The following is a 19,467-nucleotide window of genomic DNA, read 5'->3' on the forward strand; positions in this document are numbered from 1 at the left end:
ATGTTTTAGAGCATGCTCATCCATAGTTATGCAAGCTTTAGCTGTTGTTCAAAATCTCACAAGTGCTTATATGTTATATAATGCTGTATGTTAGTGCCAGAACAAGTAACTGGAATGATATAATTGTTTCCCCACGTGACCCCTGGGTAATCCAGTACAAACACTTGTTGTGCTGTGTTTTATAGGCCATGAGAACTTTTACTGCACTTCTGGCCCTCTATGACTGTGGCTCCAAAAGCAACAGTGGCAGTTGTGTGCCATTCAGAAACGTGCATCCCAGTTCTTAGTAGTTCCAGGAGCTTGTGCTGTGGTCCGAACAGTCCTGTAGCTGTTCTGATGGTTGTATTTGTCTTAGACGTCTGCAGCATATCAGAACAGAACATGCTGCTTCACCCAGAGTGCCAAAAATCCCACATTTACTGCAGCATTTGTCTCCTATTGCCATCAGCTTGTCCAGCTTGATAGAATAACAGGTGAAAGCATGACACACAATACTATTTGAATCCAAAGTTTATTCTTCAGGATTCTGTGTCCTGGGACAAAAAAATTGGAAAGGAGTGCTCAGTATACTTGAGTGTGACAGAAAAGAAAAATGAAAGTAGGAATTGAAGGGAGGAGGAAATGTGCTGTGGTGTTTGTATCCATTTGAAGCTTATTAGTGTAAACAATGTGGTGAAAAAGCTGTGTGGTTATGTATACTGGAAAATGGTGGCTAACCTACTGTCTGAGTGTTCAGTATGTGCTTCAAACAGTTGTGAGTGCTTTAGTGAAGATCACAGAAACCAAATACATTAAAAATCCAGGAAACATTTTCCTTGCTAGTCTGTGTAGACAAAGATTTTGCAGTGTAACAGTTATACATGACTAGTGTGTTAAGTAGCATAAGTTTTACTAAATTGTTCCAAAATAACCAGGATGTTCTGTGAGCATTTGAATTGAAATTTTATCACTTTATTGTATTTCAGAAGTGGCATAATTTTTAAAAAGCTAATTTATATGAGCACTTGACTTGTTATAAATAATGTTATTGAATAGCTGTCATGAAAAAAATTGCATTAAATCTCTTAGAAAGCATTGTTTGTATTTGCAAAGGATATTCTGAGAAAATAAAGTCAAGTTTTAACTGATTTTAGGAAGTGCTGTGGATTGTGCTGATCCTTTTGCATGTAATGAAGCATTTCATAGAATACTAATGATTAGGAGGTATGCCTTAATGTATCACTTGCATTATGCTTCCAGGCTAAGGAAAGGCTGTGGAGCTGGCTGCAATAGTGGTGGAAATATTGAAGATTCAGATGCTGGAGGTGGAGCTTCTTGCACAAGTAACAATGCAACTATCAATGAGTCACAGAGCAGCATGTCACAAGGAGGAGGGAATGCAACTACAGGGCAGGGACCTGGAGCAGTACAGCACCCTCCTGTTGCAGCTCATCCCACAAATTTTCCTGCAGCTCATCCACCAACTCATCCCTCCACTCTGGGTAAAGTTGAAACAAAGAGGCGACTTCATACTAATTTGGTCTTATAGCTAGAACAGGCCTTTCAGCTCTTTAGCCTAAGTTAAAAGAAAAAGCAAACTAAAGTCATGTGATTTTATGTTGTGTTAAGAGCTGCTGGATTCATCTCAAACTACAGTACTGTTTTATGCAATACAAGGTTCCCAAACAGATCTGATAAATAGGGGTATAGTTGTGCTGACAAATAGATTAAATAACTTTTTAAAACAGGTTTTTACAGACTGGATCTTTTCATTTCTGTAGTTTGCAAATGCTGAACTGATAATTTTTTGGGAATGTTTATATTTCTTATTTATACAGTGAAACAAGTTCTCTTATTTGCACAGTATTCTAGCTGAATCTATCCAAGGGTCCATAGTGATCTGTGGTTAAGGAGGTGACAAACGCTAAAGCTGAGAAAGTCTTTCAAACATTGCCTTTACTCACAAAGAAAATACAGATATATGGAGTTGTATGAACATAATTAGATCTATCAGCTGAGGAGAGTTTTCTGTAAATATTTAGTATAGGTGAAGCAATTACACCAGTGCTCATGAACTGCAATTTGTTTTTAACTTCAAATGTATTAAATTTGAACTTGTTTTAAAATAGCTTTTGTTCTAACGAATTTTCTGACCCAAACTTTCAATGTGTAATCAAGAATATTATTTTGAAACATGGGTATCTGTACCTCCCTTATTGCCTTAAGTGTGGTAAACTGAAGTGGTAATAATAAGTAAGAAATTGTTCATGCAGAAAGTGCAAGACTGAAGCATTTTTCAAGGTACTTGTCTGATAGGGATTGTGAATTGAACAGAATATGAAATTCTGAGATAAGATTAATGGAATGTATTGAAATGTTCTGCTATGTGGGATGCAGCAGAGATCTTCTGCAATGCATCTGTTTCAGGTGATGTTGATTAGACCAATCAGTGTTGTGTATATGTGCACGAAAACATTTGTGTATTGGCAATCTGTTGTGTGTAGGAGGCTTTATCAAACTTTCCTGATTGTTTATCTTTTACTTCTAGGCACCAGTCACAGCTCTCACTCTGTGCAGTCCAGCCTTGTCAGACATTCCCCTGCCCGTGCCTCAGTAGCTAGCCATTCATCCTACTGCTACGGCAGCCGTCATTCATCTCTTCGCACATCCACAACAGGCTTTGTGCCTTGCCGGCGCTCTTCCACCAGTCAGATATCCCTTCGTAACCTCCCATCATCCATCCAGTCCCGCCTATCTATGGTCAACCAAATGGAACCTACTGGCCAGACTGGGGTCAGCGTGCAGCATGGACTGCCCTCTTCTAGCAGCTCCAGCCAAAGCATCCCAGCCTGTAAACAGCATGCCCTTGTGGGCTTTCTAGGGACAGAAGGAGGGAGTAATGCAGCTGAAACTCAGTCAGGTGGCAGTGCAAGCCCTGCAAACCAAATGCAAGCCAAAAAGGATGACGTTATTTACAGAATCCAGGTGAATAGTCTAGAAGAACAAGTTAACTTATGTTTCCACATGCTTTTATTAGTTGTTCCTTTGTATGTTGTTGAAATCGTTACTTACAAACACACGTTCTAGAATATCTGGTATACAGTTCCTGTGCAGTTATGTTTGGAGAATTAATGTAAAGAAAAGGTTTTCTGGACAAGCAGCCTTCCTGTATGTTTCTTGTTTACATTATTTCTATGTTTTGCTCTAGTGCAGCTCTGAGAATGTCAATGGAACTCAGTTCCACTTCATATTTAGTTTATCTTTTATACCTTATAGCAGGTAAAGCTAAACAGCTTCATTTGCAGGATAGAAAGCTTTTTTCTTTGAAGCCAAGTAGATTTTCCACAAAAGTAAGTGTACAATACTTGCTTTCACTTTCATATGTATTTATTCTTTGGTTGTATCCGCTTCAGGGTTTCTGACCAGCAAACAATTCACTATTGACTAAGTTAATCATGGCAGCCTTACTTGTTTTGTGAAAACCCAGGAATGTGTGTTCTTGCTTTCTTAGCTTTTATTAGCCCCACATACATGTCTTTGGCATTATACTTGTGGGAAACCTCAAAAAGTCTATTTAAGAGGTTAGATCATAATAAACATGATTTCATTGCTGATACCATCTCAGTTTAGAGTAATCCTTAGTAAATTGCGTCAAAGTTAAATTAATTTTTCAGGTCTGTGCTTAATAGCTTTTGTTTGCAGGCAAGGGCCCTTTTATGAAGCTGCTTACTAATCCTCTGTGTGAGGAGGATAAAGTGGATATGTGCCCTGGGATAGTGGACATTATGGAGTTCTCTCTGTCCTTAAATAGGAAGAATTTTTCAGGAGTTTTCTCCTGCTTGCCCTGTGGAAAGGCCAGTTTACTTCAAAACATGGGGTGGGTCTCAACTAACCATGCTAGTAGATAAACACTTCTTCTGCCTAACAATGAATTCCCCAAGTTTCTTAATATTATGTAAGAAGTAATGAGCCTATTGTAACAGCTCATCATCGCTTAACTTTTCCCTGCTACTAGACTGTGTGCTGCCAATGCTTTTGTTGTGCCAGCTCCCCAATCCTGCCATGAGCTAGTATAACTGAAAGAGGTGGGGAATGGAACCAGAGCTGCTGCTTCAGTGAACTGGCATATTCACCATATTCACTGGTGTCTGAAACCACAGCATCATTTCCAAATTCAGTGCTCTTTGCGCTTGGAGAGCCTGGAGCTCAGGTTTCCTTGAGCTTGAAATTGGTCAGAAATCAATTTCAGTGGGTTAAAGTCAATTATCTGGAATTATGCAAAAGGTTACAGTTTATCTGTTTCTTTTAAATTTTGGCTGAACTAACAGTCAAAACTCAATTCCTACTTATAGTTAATGGATCCCAGTCAAGTACTGGAAGGGATCAACGTGTCAAAAAGGAAAGAGCTGCAGTGGCCAGATGAGGTGATACGGCTAAAAGCTGGAAGAAACAGCTGGAAAGACTGGAGTCCTCAGGAAGGCATGGAAGGCCATGTAAGTTTTGCTTGGAAGTTGGCAAGCTAACCTGAAAAAAGACAGTGTCTTGATTCTGTGGCAGTCTGCCTATATGTCAAGGCAAAGATTGATGTAGTAGATGAGTTAGGTCAGCAGCTGTCCTTAAAGTCACTGTTGCTGGAAGAGCAGGTCTAGAAGCCTAAACTGAGGCAGAGAGCTATTTCTGCAACTCTGGAGAAGATGCAGGATGATGTTTCAAATGTTGTAAGCCGCCACTTCTTCCTTGCTTTCTTTCATCTCATCATGATCTCTCAGGCATTACTCTCATTCATCCAACATTCATTTTCCTTTCTTTAAACTGCCAATCCCTGAACAAATTTACTAACAAGTCCTTAATTGAAAGATTAACAGTATTTGATTTTAAATCATTCTAATCAAAATAGAGCCAAATAAGATGATCTTTAGATGTCTCTTTATTATATAATAGATACATGGTAGGTGTTTACTTTCCTTTAAGAAGGAAATCTGTTCTAACTAAAACTCGTGAATGCCTATGACTTCAAATTGTGTCTCTCTCTTCCTATGGATGTTACATCTGCAGTTTACAAAAATTCACTGCATTGGCTAGAAAACTTATCTCCCAATTTAGGCTTCTTTTATGAGAAAAAAAACCCCAGTGTGGTCTTTGAAACCTTTTGATTTTTACTGAGAGGTACTTTTTTTAAGATCTTGATGTCTGTAAAAATGCTCCAGTATTCTCTCAGTGATAGAGGGAAGAGTCCCTGACATGGTCTGCAATTGTTCTTCAATACAACTGTATTTTCATTTGGAATAGATCAGTTATGAAGAAATTTCTTTGACTGCTTACCTCAGTTGGAGGCATTATTTATAAATTGCTTTTAGGGATAGATTTTGCCATTTGAAAGTCCACATCACTGTGGATATATATACAAACTTCAGGTAAGAAATGGAGGTATGCCAGTAACACAGTGTGCACTGAATCCACCTGGCTGTTGCATCTACATGAAGAAAAGGCCCTGAAAACACAATTACTCATGGAAGCAATCTTATCAGAGTTGACAGTCCACTCTTAGGACAGTAGGGTTACATACAGGTTACTAACAGGTAACACCTGTTAGTAGAATGCTGTTGTAAATGTTCTCAGGTATCTTGGGTTTAGACATACTGATGCAGATCAACAGTGTGGTAAAGATGATGAATGTAAAGGGTTATATTGAAACATGTCCTCTTGCCTGGTGTCACTGGACAATTTTTTTTCAGGTGTTTGTGAGTGTGTTTTGTGAATTGCAGCATGCTGCATGTACATGTACTGTGATTGATGCTATAGAAAGATTAAGAGGATTTAAAGGTCAGAGTAAGCTGTTGTTCTGAATGCTTCTCGTCTATTTTTGGTACAGCATATAGCCAGGTTTTTTTAGAAGAGCATCTTTTAACCTAACAAGAAATGGGGGAAAGCACCAGATTATCCTGTGTGTGATTAGGAGGAAAGGATTTAACTTGATGACACTGCCTGCTTCAGCTGCCTGTGGTTAAACATACTAGTATCAGTAAAGCTCTTTGGACAGTCTTCTGATCCAGTGGCTGTGGTCCTTTCTGCAAATAGGCAGAAATTACCTGCTGAGTTGCTGCTCATTAGGCAGTTTACCTTATGTCTGCTCTCAGTATGAAGTTCAGCACTCAGTAGTTTAAAACTTTGCTGCTACATAGAAAAAAGCATTTTTCCTAATTTAGTATATCTTGCTAAGTATGCAGTGCAATGTGTGTAAAAGGCAGAAAAACATTATAAGGTTTCTTTCTTCAAAGACATTTAGGAGTCCTCTTTGGAGTGTAGCTATTTTTTCCTGGTTTTGAGAGGGTATGCCCAGCATTATCTTCCTATGATACATGATACTGGGGTGTAGAAGAACCCTTTTCCTCTGAAGAGATTCTTACCACCTCTTGACCACCTAGTGACAACATTTTCCATGTACCAAATAAATGCCAGTCATTATAGAAGAGATGGTAAAACTTAGTGTGGCAGTATGGCAGTGATGAGTTTTAATCTGTGTACAACTTTTGGAAAATACACAGTTTTTAAGGAGCCATTGTATTGATGCCTGTAGCAATCTCAAAGGCAGCAGTGCTAAATTGGACAACAAGAATGTAGTACTTGGGACTTCATTGGAAAACTTTTTATTGTGTCTGGGGACAGGATATTCCTGTTCTCATTCCATACAGCAGCATAAAAATTATATGGACACATTTTGAAGTCAGACTTGAACAGACACTTAAATATCACACTGTTGTATCAGAGGAACTAAAGATGCTGTGTTTCCCTGGCTGAACTGCTCTCTCTGTATCTATGCAGCATAGATCTCATGCAATGGACAAAGATAAATGTCCTTCACCCAGTGTTAAGAGAAATTGCCAGCTGTATATGATTAAGATTAAGTGAGTCTCTTGGATTTGATTTTGGAAGACTGTGGTTTTCTGTCATGTTTTTCCCTTTATATCTTTAGGACTCTTGAAAACTTTATTGCTGTGGAATTTGTAAAAATTAGTTTTACTTGCTTTTTTACTTACTTTGTCTTGAATTAAGAGTTCTTTTCCTGCAATTGGGAAATTTGAGATAATTCTATTTCTGTGAAGCTGATGATAATTATACCCATGTTAATGGAGCTTCCTTATGGTTGCTCTGGGGCACCCAGAAGTTAAGGGTGTGTTTTTAAGGAGGCAGATAAACAGAGACGTACAAGGTATGAAAAAGGGACCTTCTGGCAGTCAATATCAGGCAAGATCCTTGGAGGTAACAGATCAAAGTACTTGAGTTCTGTAGATCCAAGGAAGTATGATACAATAATTTGTAGCACTGTTTCTGAATCCCTTCTTCTTTGTAATATTTTTAATTTTAAATTATCTTTGAATAACTTGGTTTAGAAGATCTACCTTGAATTCACAGTGCATAGGTAACAAAATCATGGCAAGAGCTTTAACTTGCAAGAGACAGTAGTTGACACCTGACTCCTGGTGAACTGTGGTTCTGTGCTGCACAACACTGAGGTGTTTTAAGATTATTACAAACTGAGCATCAAAATATCCCAAATCTGTGTGTGCCCTTTTTTTAGTTGCTACTCACTTTGGATGAACTGTTTGGTTCTGATTTGGGTCAAGTTGTTCCTGTTCAAATCTAAATCAGACTGGCTGCTCTCATGGTTGTAAAAGATCTAACTGTGATTTTAAGAAGCAGATCTTCAGCAAGACTGCAACGTGCAGCTTATCTGTGGGTATGCTGTCATTGAAAAATGTGCAGCTAAGTCATATAGCACCTGTATTTTTGCTGCTTTGGCCCTGTAAGGGTCTTGGGTTATCATAAGCCACAACCTTGATATGACAGCTCTCCCTGTGGAGCTTACAGTTTATTATACTTTTTGTTTTGTTTTTTTTTTCCCCCAGGTGATTCACCGCTGGGTGCCTTGCAGCAGAGATCCAAGTAGTCGGTCACATATAGATAAAACCATCCTGCTGGTTCAAATTGAAGATAAATATGTTGCTGTTGTTGAAACTGGAGTCCTTGAACTTGGGGCTGAAGTGTAAATCTCTTTGAGACTGAAACTTCCCCTTCTCCAATGATTCAGAAGAGAGAGGGGTCCAGAAGAAGCAGCTCCCAGGACACGAAACTTTGGTCCGGTTGTAGGAAAGGACTTGAAACACAGATTTGTCTAAGTCCCTTTCCCCAAATAAACAAGTGTAAGAAATTTTAAGTTGTTAGCTGCTGAAGAAACACTTGCATGAAGGATAGATTTGTTGAGACATATCTTTTGTTTATAAATTTTGTTATGCATTGCGTAATGCTTTAAATCAACAAACTTTTCAGTTCTAAGATCAGAGCACCTCATATTTTTCTAATTGTTTTGCCAAAAATTGCCATGTCTTGTCACAGAGTACGTGGAATTCATCCACATTATTTTAATGAAATTGACTACAAACCTTCAGTTTGGTGAAACAGTGTAAGGGTTTCATGTGTGGCAAGAAGAGACTGAACAGATGTATAGATTCTTATTCCTTATGAGCTAAACATTAATGAGAACTGCACTAATTTTTTTACAGCAATGCACTAAAAACAACCCTGAGATTGCTGAGAACATTTATTTATATATATAAATATAAGTATATAAAATACCATTATTTAAATTGCCTTTGGGATTAATCCCCTCCCTCTCCATATACATGTTGATGGTAAGGGCTGTGCCATGGGTTTGGTTCTATGTTCTGTATTTCGTACAAGTGCATTTGCTGCATCCTCTTCACAATAAATGGTAAAATAACAAATGTGTAGAAAAGCACCTGAGTATCCCTGTGCTACATCAGACTTTATTGTGGTGGCAGTGGTACCTCAAGCCTGTACAACACATCTAGCTTTAAAGAGGGCCCCAGTATGACTTTCCATCTGTCTTCCCTTCACTAGCCATGGCTGCTTTGCTTCTTTACACCCAGAGCTGGCTGTGTTGTTTTATTGGCTCTTCTCTGGCAAACACAGTGGTTTTAGTTTTGTAGTGGGAGGTGCAGGTCCATGATTACTTCACAGATGCTTGAAGGTTTTTTTTATTCTGTCCAATTTAAAAGGAAAACAACAGTAACAATTTCCCAAACAAAACGAAAAAAGAACCCAACAAAACTTGACTTCTGCTTTCAATGATCTTTTATAGAAGGCACAGCCCTAAACTTGTATCACTTTTACCACCTTGCCTTTTCTTTCCCTTTAGTCTTCATTCTTTTCTATGACTTGAATTTTATTTTCTGTGATTATATATTCTATGTAAGTGTAATTTGAGTATTTATAACTGTGAAGTTGAATTATTCATGTGTTACATATCCTAGGTTTTATTGTATTTTTTTAAAAGTGTGTATTCAGGGAAACAAGTAACTCAGAACTATCATGGGAGTGTGAGAGGGAAGCTGGTTTGTTCTTGACTTGCAGTTCCTATGACTCACTTTTCTTAATCCGTAAGAAAGAAATGTACCTGTTGTGATTGTTTCCTGTTTCTGACCTGTAATTATATAGGACTCTGTGGGGAATTTGCATACAGTTCTAGCTTTTGGGAGCAGCCATCTTCTTCCCAGTCACCTCCACCTCTTTACATGTATTGTAATTAGAAGAGACTTCTGATATACCACAGAGGTTATTATAATTAATTCTCTGACATCAGAGAAACATTGTCCATTATGTACCTAATGTAAGAGTGAAATTACATGGCATAAGAAAAAAGGAAGAAATGGCTACCTAAGAAACACTGGTATTCCAGCTCAAGTCACTGTATGCCATCTGGGCACGAAAGGCTAAGTCTGTGTGCCTGGTAGCTACTCAATTCCAACTACTGTTCCCAGTGAATGATACTGGGACCTTGCTTGCATCATAAACTACGCAAACTTGTCCTCGAAATGCTGTGCATCTTAAAGTTGCATATTACTATTCACTTTATTTATACATGGTCCCATTTAATCATGGTATAAATGCACAGATCTGCTACCCCTGAAACTATGTGGAACATCAAAATAATTTATATGTATCACATTATAGAGTAGTTGAATTAATCTCTTGCATATATGAAAATGTAGTACAGAAGATGAAACTTCTGTAGTGGTCTGGTAATGCTGCTATCAGGATCGAAGAAAATGTGTAGGTTTTGAATTGGAGGCCTTTTAGTAAAGATTTTATTCTATGTCCTTCCCTTCAGGTAAATACTTTTAATTAATTGATACCTTTAATAAATTCATACAGGTTTTCTCTATCACTAGGAACATTGCTTCATTTAAAAGGGAGAAGTTTGTTTGAAAATAAGCCCCTATTTGACATTAGTTGCACAGGGTTGGGTTTTTTTTTCCCCTTGGACTGAAGCCTTGAGGTAAACAAATGACTGAAAACCAAAATATATAGGTTAGGTTTTTTTGCTTTTTTTTTTTTTAAAGCTGACTGAAAGAACTTTCAGTATGTTAACCCTGACTGAACAATCTCTCACTCTCTTTGGGGCAAGGTAAGGACAATGTCCATTGCTGGTAAAAGATGTGATAGAAATGAATGGCTTGTTAATGTGGAAATTTTAGTGCATATGTGTAGCTGTCTAAAATTAGATTGGCAAACAGCAGATAGGGAAAGAGAGAGACTTTTTTTAAGGGCAAAGAGAATTAATGAATATTTCTATTTTTTATAAAGCATAAGGCTTTTGGTATGTTGACTTCAGGAGATGGATTTTAATGTGCACAGCTAACAGGTTAACACTTCCTTTCTGGTACTCGGCTAACATCTGTTGTGAAGCCATTCACATAGTGCTCATACCTATTCCAGATCTGCTCAACAGAAGCCACCTACTTGAAATTTCACTCTTCCATAAGGCTTTGGAATATTAACTCTAAAGATTTTCCTGAACTTGTTAAGATTCATACGATTGTATGTTGGTTTGTACAGAGTTTGTCTTTGGTTTCTACTGTGCAAGTGACAAAAAGGTTTTTCTTCTAACTCAGAATCACACAGAATTAACTAGGTTGAAAAAGACCTTTGAGGTCATAGAGTCCAACCTATGACTGAACACCACCTTGTCAACTACTAGACCATGGTACGAAGTGCCACATCCATCTTTTCTTAAATACCTCCAGGGACAGTGACTCAACTGCCTCCCTGGGCAGCCATTGCAATGCCCAATCATTCTTTCTGTGAAGAATTTCTTCCTAATGTCCAGCCTGAACTTCCTCTGGCGCAGCTTAAGGCTGGGTCCTCTCGTCCTGGCACTGATTACCTGGGAGAAGAGATCAATCCCCACCTGGCTACACCCTCCTTTCAGGGAGTTGTGGAGAGTGATGGGGTTTCCCCTGAACCTGCTGTTCTCCAGGCTGCACAACCCCAGCTCCCTCAGCCTCCTTGTAGGATTTGTGCTCCAGACCCTTCACCAGCCTTGTTGCTCTTGTCTGGATGCATTTGAGCATCTCCACGTCCTTCCTAAATTGGTGGGCCCAGAACAGGACACAGCACTCAAGGTGGGGCCTCACTTTGCTGAGTACAGGGGGACAATCCCTGCCCTGGTCCTGCTGGCCACATTGCTCCTGATACAGGCCATGATGCCATTGGCCTTCTTGGCCATGTGGGCACACCTTCCCACAGGATAGACATGTCTGTGGAAACCTCTGTTCTAGATGGAAATTATTTCACCTTTGGTTTTATTTTCTTGGCCTTTGTCGTGATGTGTAATATTTTTCTGCTGTTGTAAGGATGGAAAAGATGGGTATTTTCAAATTAGTCCTGTCAGTCCAAACTGATCCTTACCATAGAGCAGAATTTTTTAGATCTTTCTAGACTTTTATGAAAACCCTTACAGATGTTTGCTTTTACTCTGTCCCCTTGCATTGTGATATTCTCTTGCCATAAGAACATTCCAGTTAAGTCCTACTGTTGCAGCTTCTGGGTAGATCCCAGTCTATTTTCTTTCTCTCAGTTTTTTTTTGGAGGTTGTATCTATGTGTACATATGTAAGGACTTCTCCCTAGAACACTCAGTTGCAGAAAAGGGCTTGAAAACCCCATTAAGCAGATAATGTCATTAGTAAAAATGGCTACTACATGATGTTTCAAAACCTTTTCTCATTTCACTTCTCTGTGAAATCTTTTTAAATGTTCTGATTAAAAAACCAAAAACCTAGAACTGTGTATGTGGCACCACTGATGATACCTAGACATCTGTGCTACTTGCAATGGATGATACTAGTGCTGGATTCTGGGGATCTCTCTCATGATCCAGCATGTGTGAAATGGTTTTAGAGTTTGGGGAAGATGATGGTGATGATTATTTCTTGAGGTAATTCCATGTAGGCTGAATGGTCCTACAGCCACTTTGCATGGGGCATCTGGCATGTTTCTGAGTGGTGATGTCAAGAGTCACCACCAGTCATTCCTCATCCCATGGTCAATGCCTTTGGAAACTGAACAAACTCCTCAAGAAGCTTGGATGACTGGTGAGATGAAGACGTGGCATGGGTCTATGCCTTTGGCAAGGGGCTATAAAGCTTTGTGTGGATTTGGGCAAGGGGGGAAAGAGATGCCTTTTGATTGATTCAGCCTTCTCTGATAATGCACACACCACCATGCAACCTAGGAGTGTAGATAACAAAGACACTGCTTTAAAGACCTTTCTCAATTACAAAACTCTCAATTCACAAAATAGAGCTGGATAAATTGCATTTCTTACCATTAACAATATTATTCAACTTATATTGGATTTGGGGTTGTACCACCACAGGTTTTATGTACTTAATTTTATTAAGGAATTTTATACCTATTATATAGGCATCTATTCTTTTCTTGTCTGGCTTGCTATTTGATATTCTAATGCAGTACATTCAGTGGCGCTGGACTCTTTCAGAAATTATACTGGTAATTCCTGGTGCCTTAGTAAAAAAGTGGGTACATAACACCTTGGTGGAAGGTAAAGCATGTGACTTGTTTCACCCCAGCATGATATGCATATTTCTAAAAAGGTGATTAAGATGGCTGCCCCAAAAGATTTTGGGAGTATACCTACATCACTTGGTCATGAACATTTGAATATGAGCAATTTTTATGACTTCTGGTATGTACAGTTTGAATAGATAAGCCCAGTACACTTAGGCCACAACTTTGAAAGATGGCAATCAAATAGCTGGATATGTAACTTCTTACACAGATGCCCTTGAAAGCCTGACAATAGCTGCTGGTTAGGAAATGGAGAGGGGAGTAGAGCATAAACGAAAGGATGGCTTTGGTTTTTAATGGACAATGAAAATATATATTGCCTCTACCAGCAAAAGGTTACCTTGCCAGGGATAGGGATATATGTACCTGCGTGTCTGTGAGTGTGTATGTGTCTGCGTGTGTTACTGGAAACAGCCTGTAAATATTGTAGCTGTTTAAAATGGAAAAGGCAGAGAGTTTTTTTGCAACATGTTGCAGCAAAAGGACAGTATTGACAGTGGAGAAACACTGAGAAATAAAAGAACCTTTTTTCACTTGTTGTCATTTATTGCACGATTACATTCTCCTAAGCTGTCATTCTCACAAATTTCCTATAAGGACTATTTACTCAAATAATCCTCTAATGAAGGATTCTGTTGTTTAAAAATTGTTTTTTGTAGCTATGCAAAGAATAACCTTACCTCTTGTTATTTGACTGCCAGCATCATCCCTGTTTTCATGCTTTTGCATAAATAAGTGCCACATGCCCTCTCTTCTACAGTAGAAATGTTTTGTCTTTGTTGAAGCATTTTCTCTATCAGTCATTTCCCTACTCTTGAATGTTTTTCAAAGCCCAGAACACTCTTGTACTGTCTTTGTCCTCAGCAATTCTTTTTTCATCATACTTTTCATAAGGGAAATACCTTACCTAGCATGGTTTAATCAGTCATTTCTAATTTTCTGCTATCCTGGATCTCATAGTCAAGTGTGGCATTGGGTGGAGTCCTCATGATGACTGTTTACATGAAACACTTTTTGATGCAGTGCTGCTAGTTTAAAAATACTCAGCTGCTGTCTGTCCATTCTCTCAAATATTTCACACTCATACAGAGGCAAATTATCTTGCACCTTACAGTTTAAAAGATCACTTCTAATATAAATAATGATGATTGGAGAACTCTGTGTCTTTAAAGATTGGATGTTTCATTTGTATAAAACCTAAACAAAGCATCTGCAACTTCTGCTTGCCTGTGACACTTAACCCGTAGCTGCTTCAGGCCTCAATTTAAGAGCAAGAGAGAACACAAAAAGAGCAAGTGTTCCTAAGGAAAAACAACTGCTTGTATTTTTTAGTGTGAGCAAGTGCGTCTCAGTGAAAAGATTAACAGTTCTGTAACTGCTGTGTTTGTAAGAAGCAGCTGATCTTTCAGCTGACAATATCAAAAAAGGAGCAGCACTTCCAGATGGATTTAGGGATGGCAAAGGGTAAGATTGTTGCTGTAGTCCACCATTTCTTGCTGTTGGCGTCAGCCGATGGCCTGCAACTGGTAAAAATGGGAAACGAGCCCTGGATAGTGGTTGGAGGCCATTTCTTAGGGTAGCTTGGCCTGAGAGAAATCCAGTTCACTTATTCCAAGACAATGTATCCCTGTGAGCTTATCAAGGACCTGGGAGCAGTGTCTTTGCTTCTACACCACAGCCCTGGTCTGGCTGAGTGGAATGCGTATTGCATGGCTTCCTTGTATTGCCAAAGATGGCCCTCTATACTATTTTTACCCGGACTTCCTATGACCCATAATTCTCGTGTAGAAAGATGGTACTTCGGTAGTGGCACTTTATAGATCTCCTTGGCTGAATCAGTTTATGTGGATGTTCATCAGAAAGTGGTTTGCGTTTCTCTCCGAGCTCTTGGGGCAGAACACCGTGTCTTGGTAGAGCGCTGCTGCTGCTGCTGCGGAGGCTGGCCGAGCTGACGGTGCCAACCCGCGGCACCGGGGCGCTGCTCTGCCGCCTTGGAGCTGCTCCTGCGGGGGCAGTGCCGTGCCGTGTCCCGGGGGCTGTGCCGTGTCCCGGGGGCTGTGCTGGGTCCCGGGGACTGTGCTGTGCCTGTAGGAGTTTTGCCGTGTCCCGCGGGCCGTGCCGTGTCCGGCCGGGTCCCGGCGGGGCGGCGTGGCCGGCAGGGGGCGCCGCAGGCCGGCGTGCCCGGTGTGTGGGAGCGGGGCCGGCGGGCGCTGGGCCTGTGCGGGCAGCGGCGCCCTGGGAGCCGCACCTGCCTTTCTTCCCGCTCTTCTGCTGCGGCCTTGCCTTGGGGTTGTGCTCCCCATGATGTAGCTTTAATTCCCACCCTCACCGCAGCATCCATCTGTTCCCGCTAAAGCGACCGGTGAGTCCGCGCTGCTGGGCCGCCCCGGGAACCAGCGCGCCTTCCCTCTGCCCAGGAGGGAGCGATGGATGAGTGAATTTGTCTGTTTGATTCTTTTTTCCTTTCTTTTGCACTATTTCATAATGTCTATTAAAATATGACAAAGAAAGGAAGACACCCACCCACCTAATTATTTTCTTTCACATCAGTGATCCCATGACTGGGGAGTAAGAAGAGGGGAACAAATAGCAGGAAAAAGGAAGACAAAGATATTGGGGAAAATACAGATGAGAAAAGAGAAAGACCACTTTTGTCTTTTCAGAAGTTGAAGGAGATGGAGTAGGCAGCCCCAATATATTTTTTTCAACCTCTTTCTATTAATCCCCCTATGTCAAAGAGAACCAGAGATGAATTCCTCAAAAGTGCAAATTAATTTTGGGTGTCATTCTGATTTAGAAGACATCAGTCTTAGAAACTACTTTAAAAAGTCATAATGGGCACCTTTCTTTTGCTCAGTGTATTATATAAATTATGGTGCATTGTCACACTCAGGTAAAATTACAAATTACACCTTAGTTTAAAGGGCACAGTGTTCTTGCCCCTTTGTCCTGCTGGGAATTAAATGGCTGCTGGTTCCACATGTGGTTCTTAGGAATGCATGTGTAAATCCTGCAACCCAAATAAGTATCCATACTGCAACTGCAGTAGGAATGTCAGCTGATGAGGCTCTGAGTAGGCTCTCCTGCTTGTTTGGACCCCACATCCGTTCTGCTGTACATCCGCAGGCATTACAGGATGGCTCAGAGCAGTGTACCCTGACCTTGCACAGCATTCAGTATCTCTTCTTTACTTCAGCTGTGGAAACAAATGCTTGGGATCTGGGCACTTGTGAAGCTCTGCTGCGAGCTTACCTGTGCTGTCTGATGCAGGTGCCAGAAAAGGCAGGCAGGAGATTGTTGCCAGGAAGTCAATGCTGTCTTTGTAGAACACAATTTATACCTTGCTAGTGGAGCACATTTTGCGTGTCCCAGCAGTGGCTGACAGGGACAGAGAGACCTTAGCGATGTTCCCCAGCAACAGGAACTGTTCCAGCCATCCTCCTTTTCTCATCGTGGGAGTATCAGAGGTTTGGAACAGACCAGCTCCCCCTCCACTGCACTATCATTGCTGTGATACGTTAACTTTTTCTCTCTTGTACCGTTGGTATTTGCCAGCACCTGGAGCAGTCAGCCCTCTGTACTCCCTGACTTCCTCTGAGGGAGAAAGCCAGTGTCCTTTGCATCCTCTGTCTTTGCTGGCACATTTGCAAGTTCTGCCCGTCACTCGGAGGTGTGGAAAGCAAAACTGGTAGCTCGTCCCTCTGCACGCAACAAGACAGCTGCTGTCTCTGGAAGAAGCAGTGCTCAGATATATTTAGGGCAATTATATACCACACCTTCATGCTTCTTGTCATCCCTGTTGTTTGCTACTAATGGTCCATCAGTGTTGTGTACATCTGCAGTGAGACTGGGCTTGTTTCATCCCCTTGATCTGTAGAGGTCTCCTTCCCAAGCTCTCTTTCCCAGCCATGGTAGAGCTCAGAGCTTCTATTCCTTACCTTCTCAGGATCTTTCCTATGAATAACAAGATAACCTCATTGCTGCACCCTGATTTTAGTGCTCTTCACTTACCTTTGCCTAAGGCTTGGAAACCTCTGGGTGGTAACTTCCTGTAGCATTCTTGTCTTTTGTCACTGAATCTATGAAAGTGATCTCTGAAAATGATTCTTGACTGTGGCCTGGGTGACCTGGTTTCCTGGTACCTTACATGAGTTAAAAGTTAAAAAAAAAAAGTTGTATTTGGAAAATGCCTTGTACTTCAAGGTAGGTTAGTTGCTGTCAGGGAAGTACCTGGGTAAGGTGCAGCTCACTGCCATGCAGGGAGCCTGCTGCTGTCCCACCCCACTGCTGCACATGCTGTATGCACCTCCCCCTGGCCCCCTCTGCTTGTCCTGCCCATCAACACACTTGACCACAGTGCCTGCCAGCCCATTTTCCTGCTGCCAGCTCACAGGGAGCCATGTCTGAGGTCTGAGACATCCTTGTTTTTCAGTTTGGCATGATGCAGAGTGCAATAGGATCAAGCAAACCAGCATCTGTGAGAAGAGACAGCCCTAACATCATATGAAAGTGTCACTACTGGTGATGTTTGAGTCAAATGGGCACCCTGTGCATGGGCAGTCTTCCATCTGTTGTGTGGACCTCCAGCCCAGGTAAGGATTAGATGCCACCTGAGAGCTTGCAGCTGGATAACTTGTACTGGTGGGGTGCCTGTGTGGGGTAGCATCATAGGATGGCTTGGGTTGGAAAGGACCTTCAGAGATTGTCTAATCCAACACCCCTTCCACAAGACCGAGTTGCTCAGAGCTCTGTCCAGCCTGGCACTGAACAGTGCCAGGGATGGGGCATCTGCAACTTCTCTAGGCAACCTCACCACCCTCATAGTAAAGAATTGCTTCCTGATACCTAACCTAAACATATCGTCCTTTAGCTTAAAATTGCTGCTCTTGCTCCATTCACTAGGGGCCTTGTTAAAATGTCTGTCTTTCTCATAAGCCCCCTTAATACAACGAAAGATGAGGTACATGCTGGGTGTGAGAAACTGGGGGCTCTAGACATAGGTAGCAGCAAAGCTGATCATCAGCTAAGACTGATTTCAAACAACCAAGCGGGACCTGTCTGAGGGGTGATTCAGTGAAAGCCCTGTGCATCTCTGCCTGAGCCTCGCCACCACTTCAGCCTTGCTGTTGTAGCCCCTTGGAGGCCTGAGTGTGTGCTGGATGATCCCTGTGAGCTCCCAGCCGCTCCACGGCCTCGCCTGGCGCTGTGCGGCGCGTAATGAGAGCTGCGAGTGCGTGATGAGAGCTGCAAGTGACCCGTGTAATGAGTAATTGGCTGGGAGCGCGGCGCTGCCTGCGATTGCGAGTTTATCGGTACGTGCTCTTACACTGCTCAGCTCCCTAACTATTTTCAACACAATTGATTTCCATTATGGAAAACATGTTCCCAGAAGGAGATGGCAGCGGTGATGCGCGGTGGCACAGCAGAGCTGAGCTTTTCTTGGACATGAAACACACCGTGTAAATACATATCAATGTCAAGTCTGGGGGAAGTGGTGCTTTTTCCACTGTTCTTCCAAACCCAAAAATCCATGCTCACCCTTTTCTGTGGCCAAGGAACTGTCAGCACCAGGGGAAAAAGGAGGGAGGGGAACAGCCCCTTGCTTGTCTCATCCCTGGTTACTACAGCTCCTCAGGTGTGGGAGCAGATAGGCCCCCCTGAGATCATTGTCACCCTCTTCCACACCTGGTACTCCTGCTACAGGAATGGGGGTGAACACTGTGGTGCTGCCCCTGTGAGCCCTTGGCATGGTCATTTCTGGAAAACTGTATGGGGAATATTCTCCAGCTGCCAGCTCAGGTTTTGGAGGCACACCATGACTTACTGCTAAGGTATTCTCTTTTTTTATTAAGTATTTAGCAGTGGCTGTTCTAGAGATTAGTGGAGAATGACAGGGAAAGAAAACCAACCCCACAGATGACTTTTACAGTCAGGTTTGGTGTACCAGTACTCCTACACTCGCATTTCTCTCCCAACAGGAGCCAAATTGCACAGCCTTATGTAAGCAGCTATATAAAGAGTGCCTTGAAGGAAGCCTAAAATGCTGCCTAGCCCCCACCACCAGCACCCTCACCCCCAGCACCTCCTGCCCTCTTCCAGGTGGGTGGGCTGCCCCTCGCCCAGCTGCCCTCGCAAAGGGACCTGCAGCCTGAGTGCTGCTGCTTAAAGATGGCCAAAGTGTCATCTCCGTGCGTGATGTGCCCAGGGTGCATCTATCCCTGTCTGTGCCTTGGGAAACTGCCTCTAGCTCTAGTGTGCCACTGGCTGAGGTGTTTCCATGGTCAGGGGTGGGGGGATGGAGGACAAGGAGAGGAAGTTTACACACACCATGAAAAGCATAATCTGGGCAGTGTGTTCAAGCCGAGAGCCTTTGCTTGCCCAGCTGCAGAAAACATTTGGGGCAGGACAATCATTCAGCCTTCTGGTTTGTCTCTTGCACCTTTCAGAGTAGTGCAGGGGCAGTTCTGGGTTTGCTGAAGTGTTCCCAGGACCTGCTGTTCTGCATAAATGTGTGCATACGCATCTATACAGACACTCC

The 19,467-nt window shown here is 41.9% G+C and overlaps 1 protein-coding gene across 8 annotated transcripts in view; it reads left to right on the plus strand.

Moving 5' to 3' along the window:
* Window positions 1-13,462, plus strand: part of PCNX1 (pecanex 1) — an 89,765-nt gene extending 76,303 nt beyond the window's left edge. For all 8 annotated transcript variants that reach the window (XM_041460144.1, XM_041460147.1, XM_041460148.1 and 5 more), the window contains 4 exons: window positions 1,240-1,481; window positions 2,528-2,964; window positions 4,332-4,472; window positions 7,887-13,462. In XM_041460144.1, coding sequence (XP_041316078.1) covers window positions 1,240-1,481; window positions 2,528-2,964; window positions 4,332-4,472; window positions 7,887-8,027 — 961 coding nt within the window. In that variant the 3' untranslated portion in view covers window positions 8,028-13,462. The remainder of the gene's footprint in view (window positions 1-1,239; window positions 1,482-2,527; window positions 2,965-4,331; window positions 4,473-7,886) is intronic.
* Window positions 13,463-19,467: the final 6,005 nt, after the last annotated feature.

Source organism: Pyrgilauda ruficollis, unplaced genomic scaffold, assembly GCF_017590135.1.
Source record: "Pyrgilauda ruficollis isolate IOZ18807 unplaced genomic scaffold, ASM1759013v1 scaffold14, whole genome shotgun sequence".
Taxonomy (NCBI): domain Eukaryota; kingdom Metazoa; phylum Chordata; class Aves; order Passeriformes; family Passeridae; genus Pyrgilauda; species Pyrgilauda ruficollis.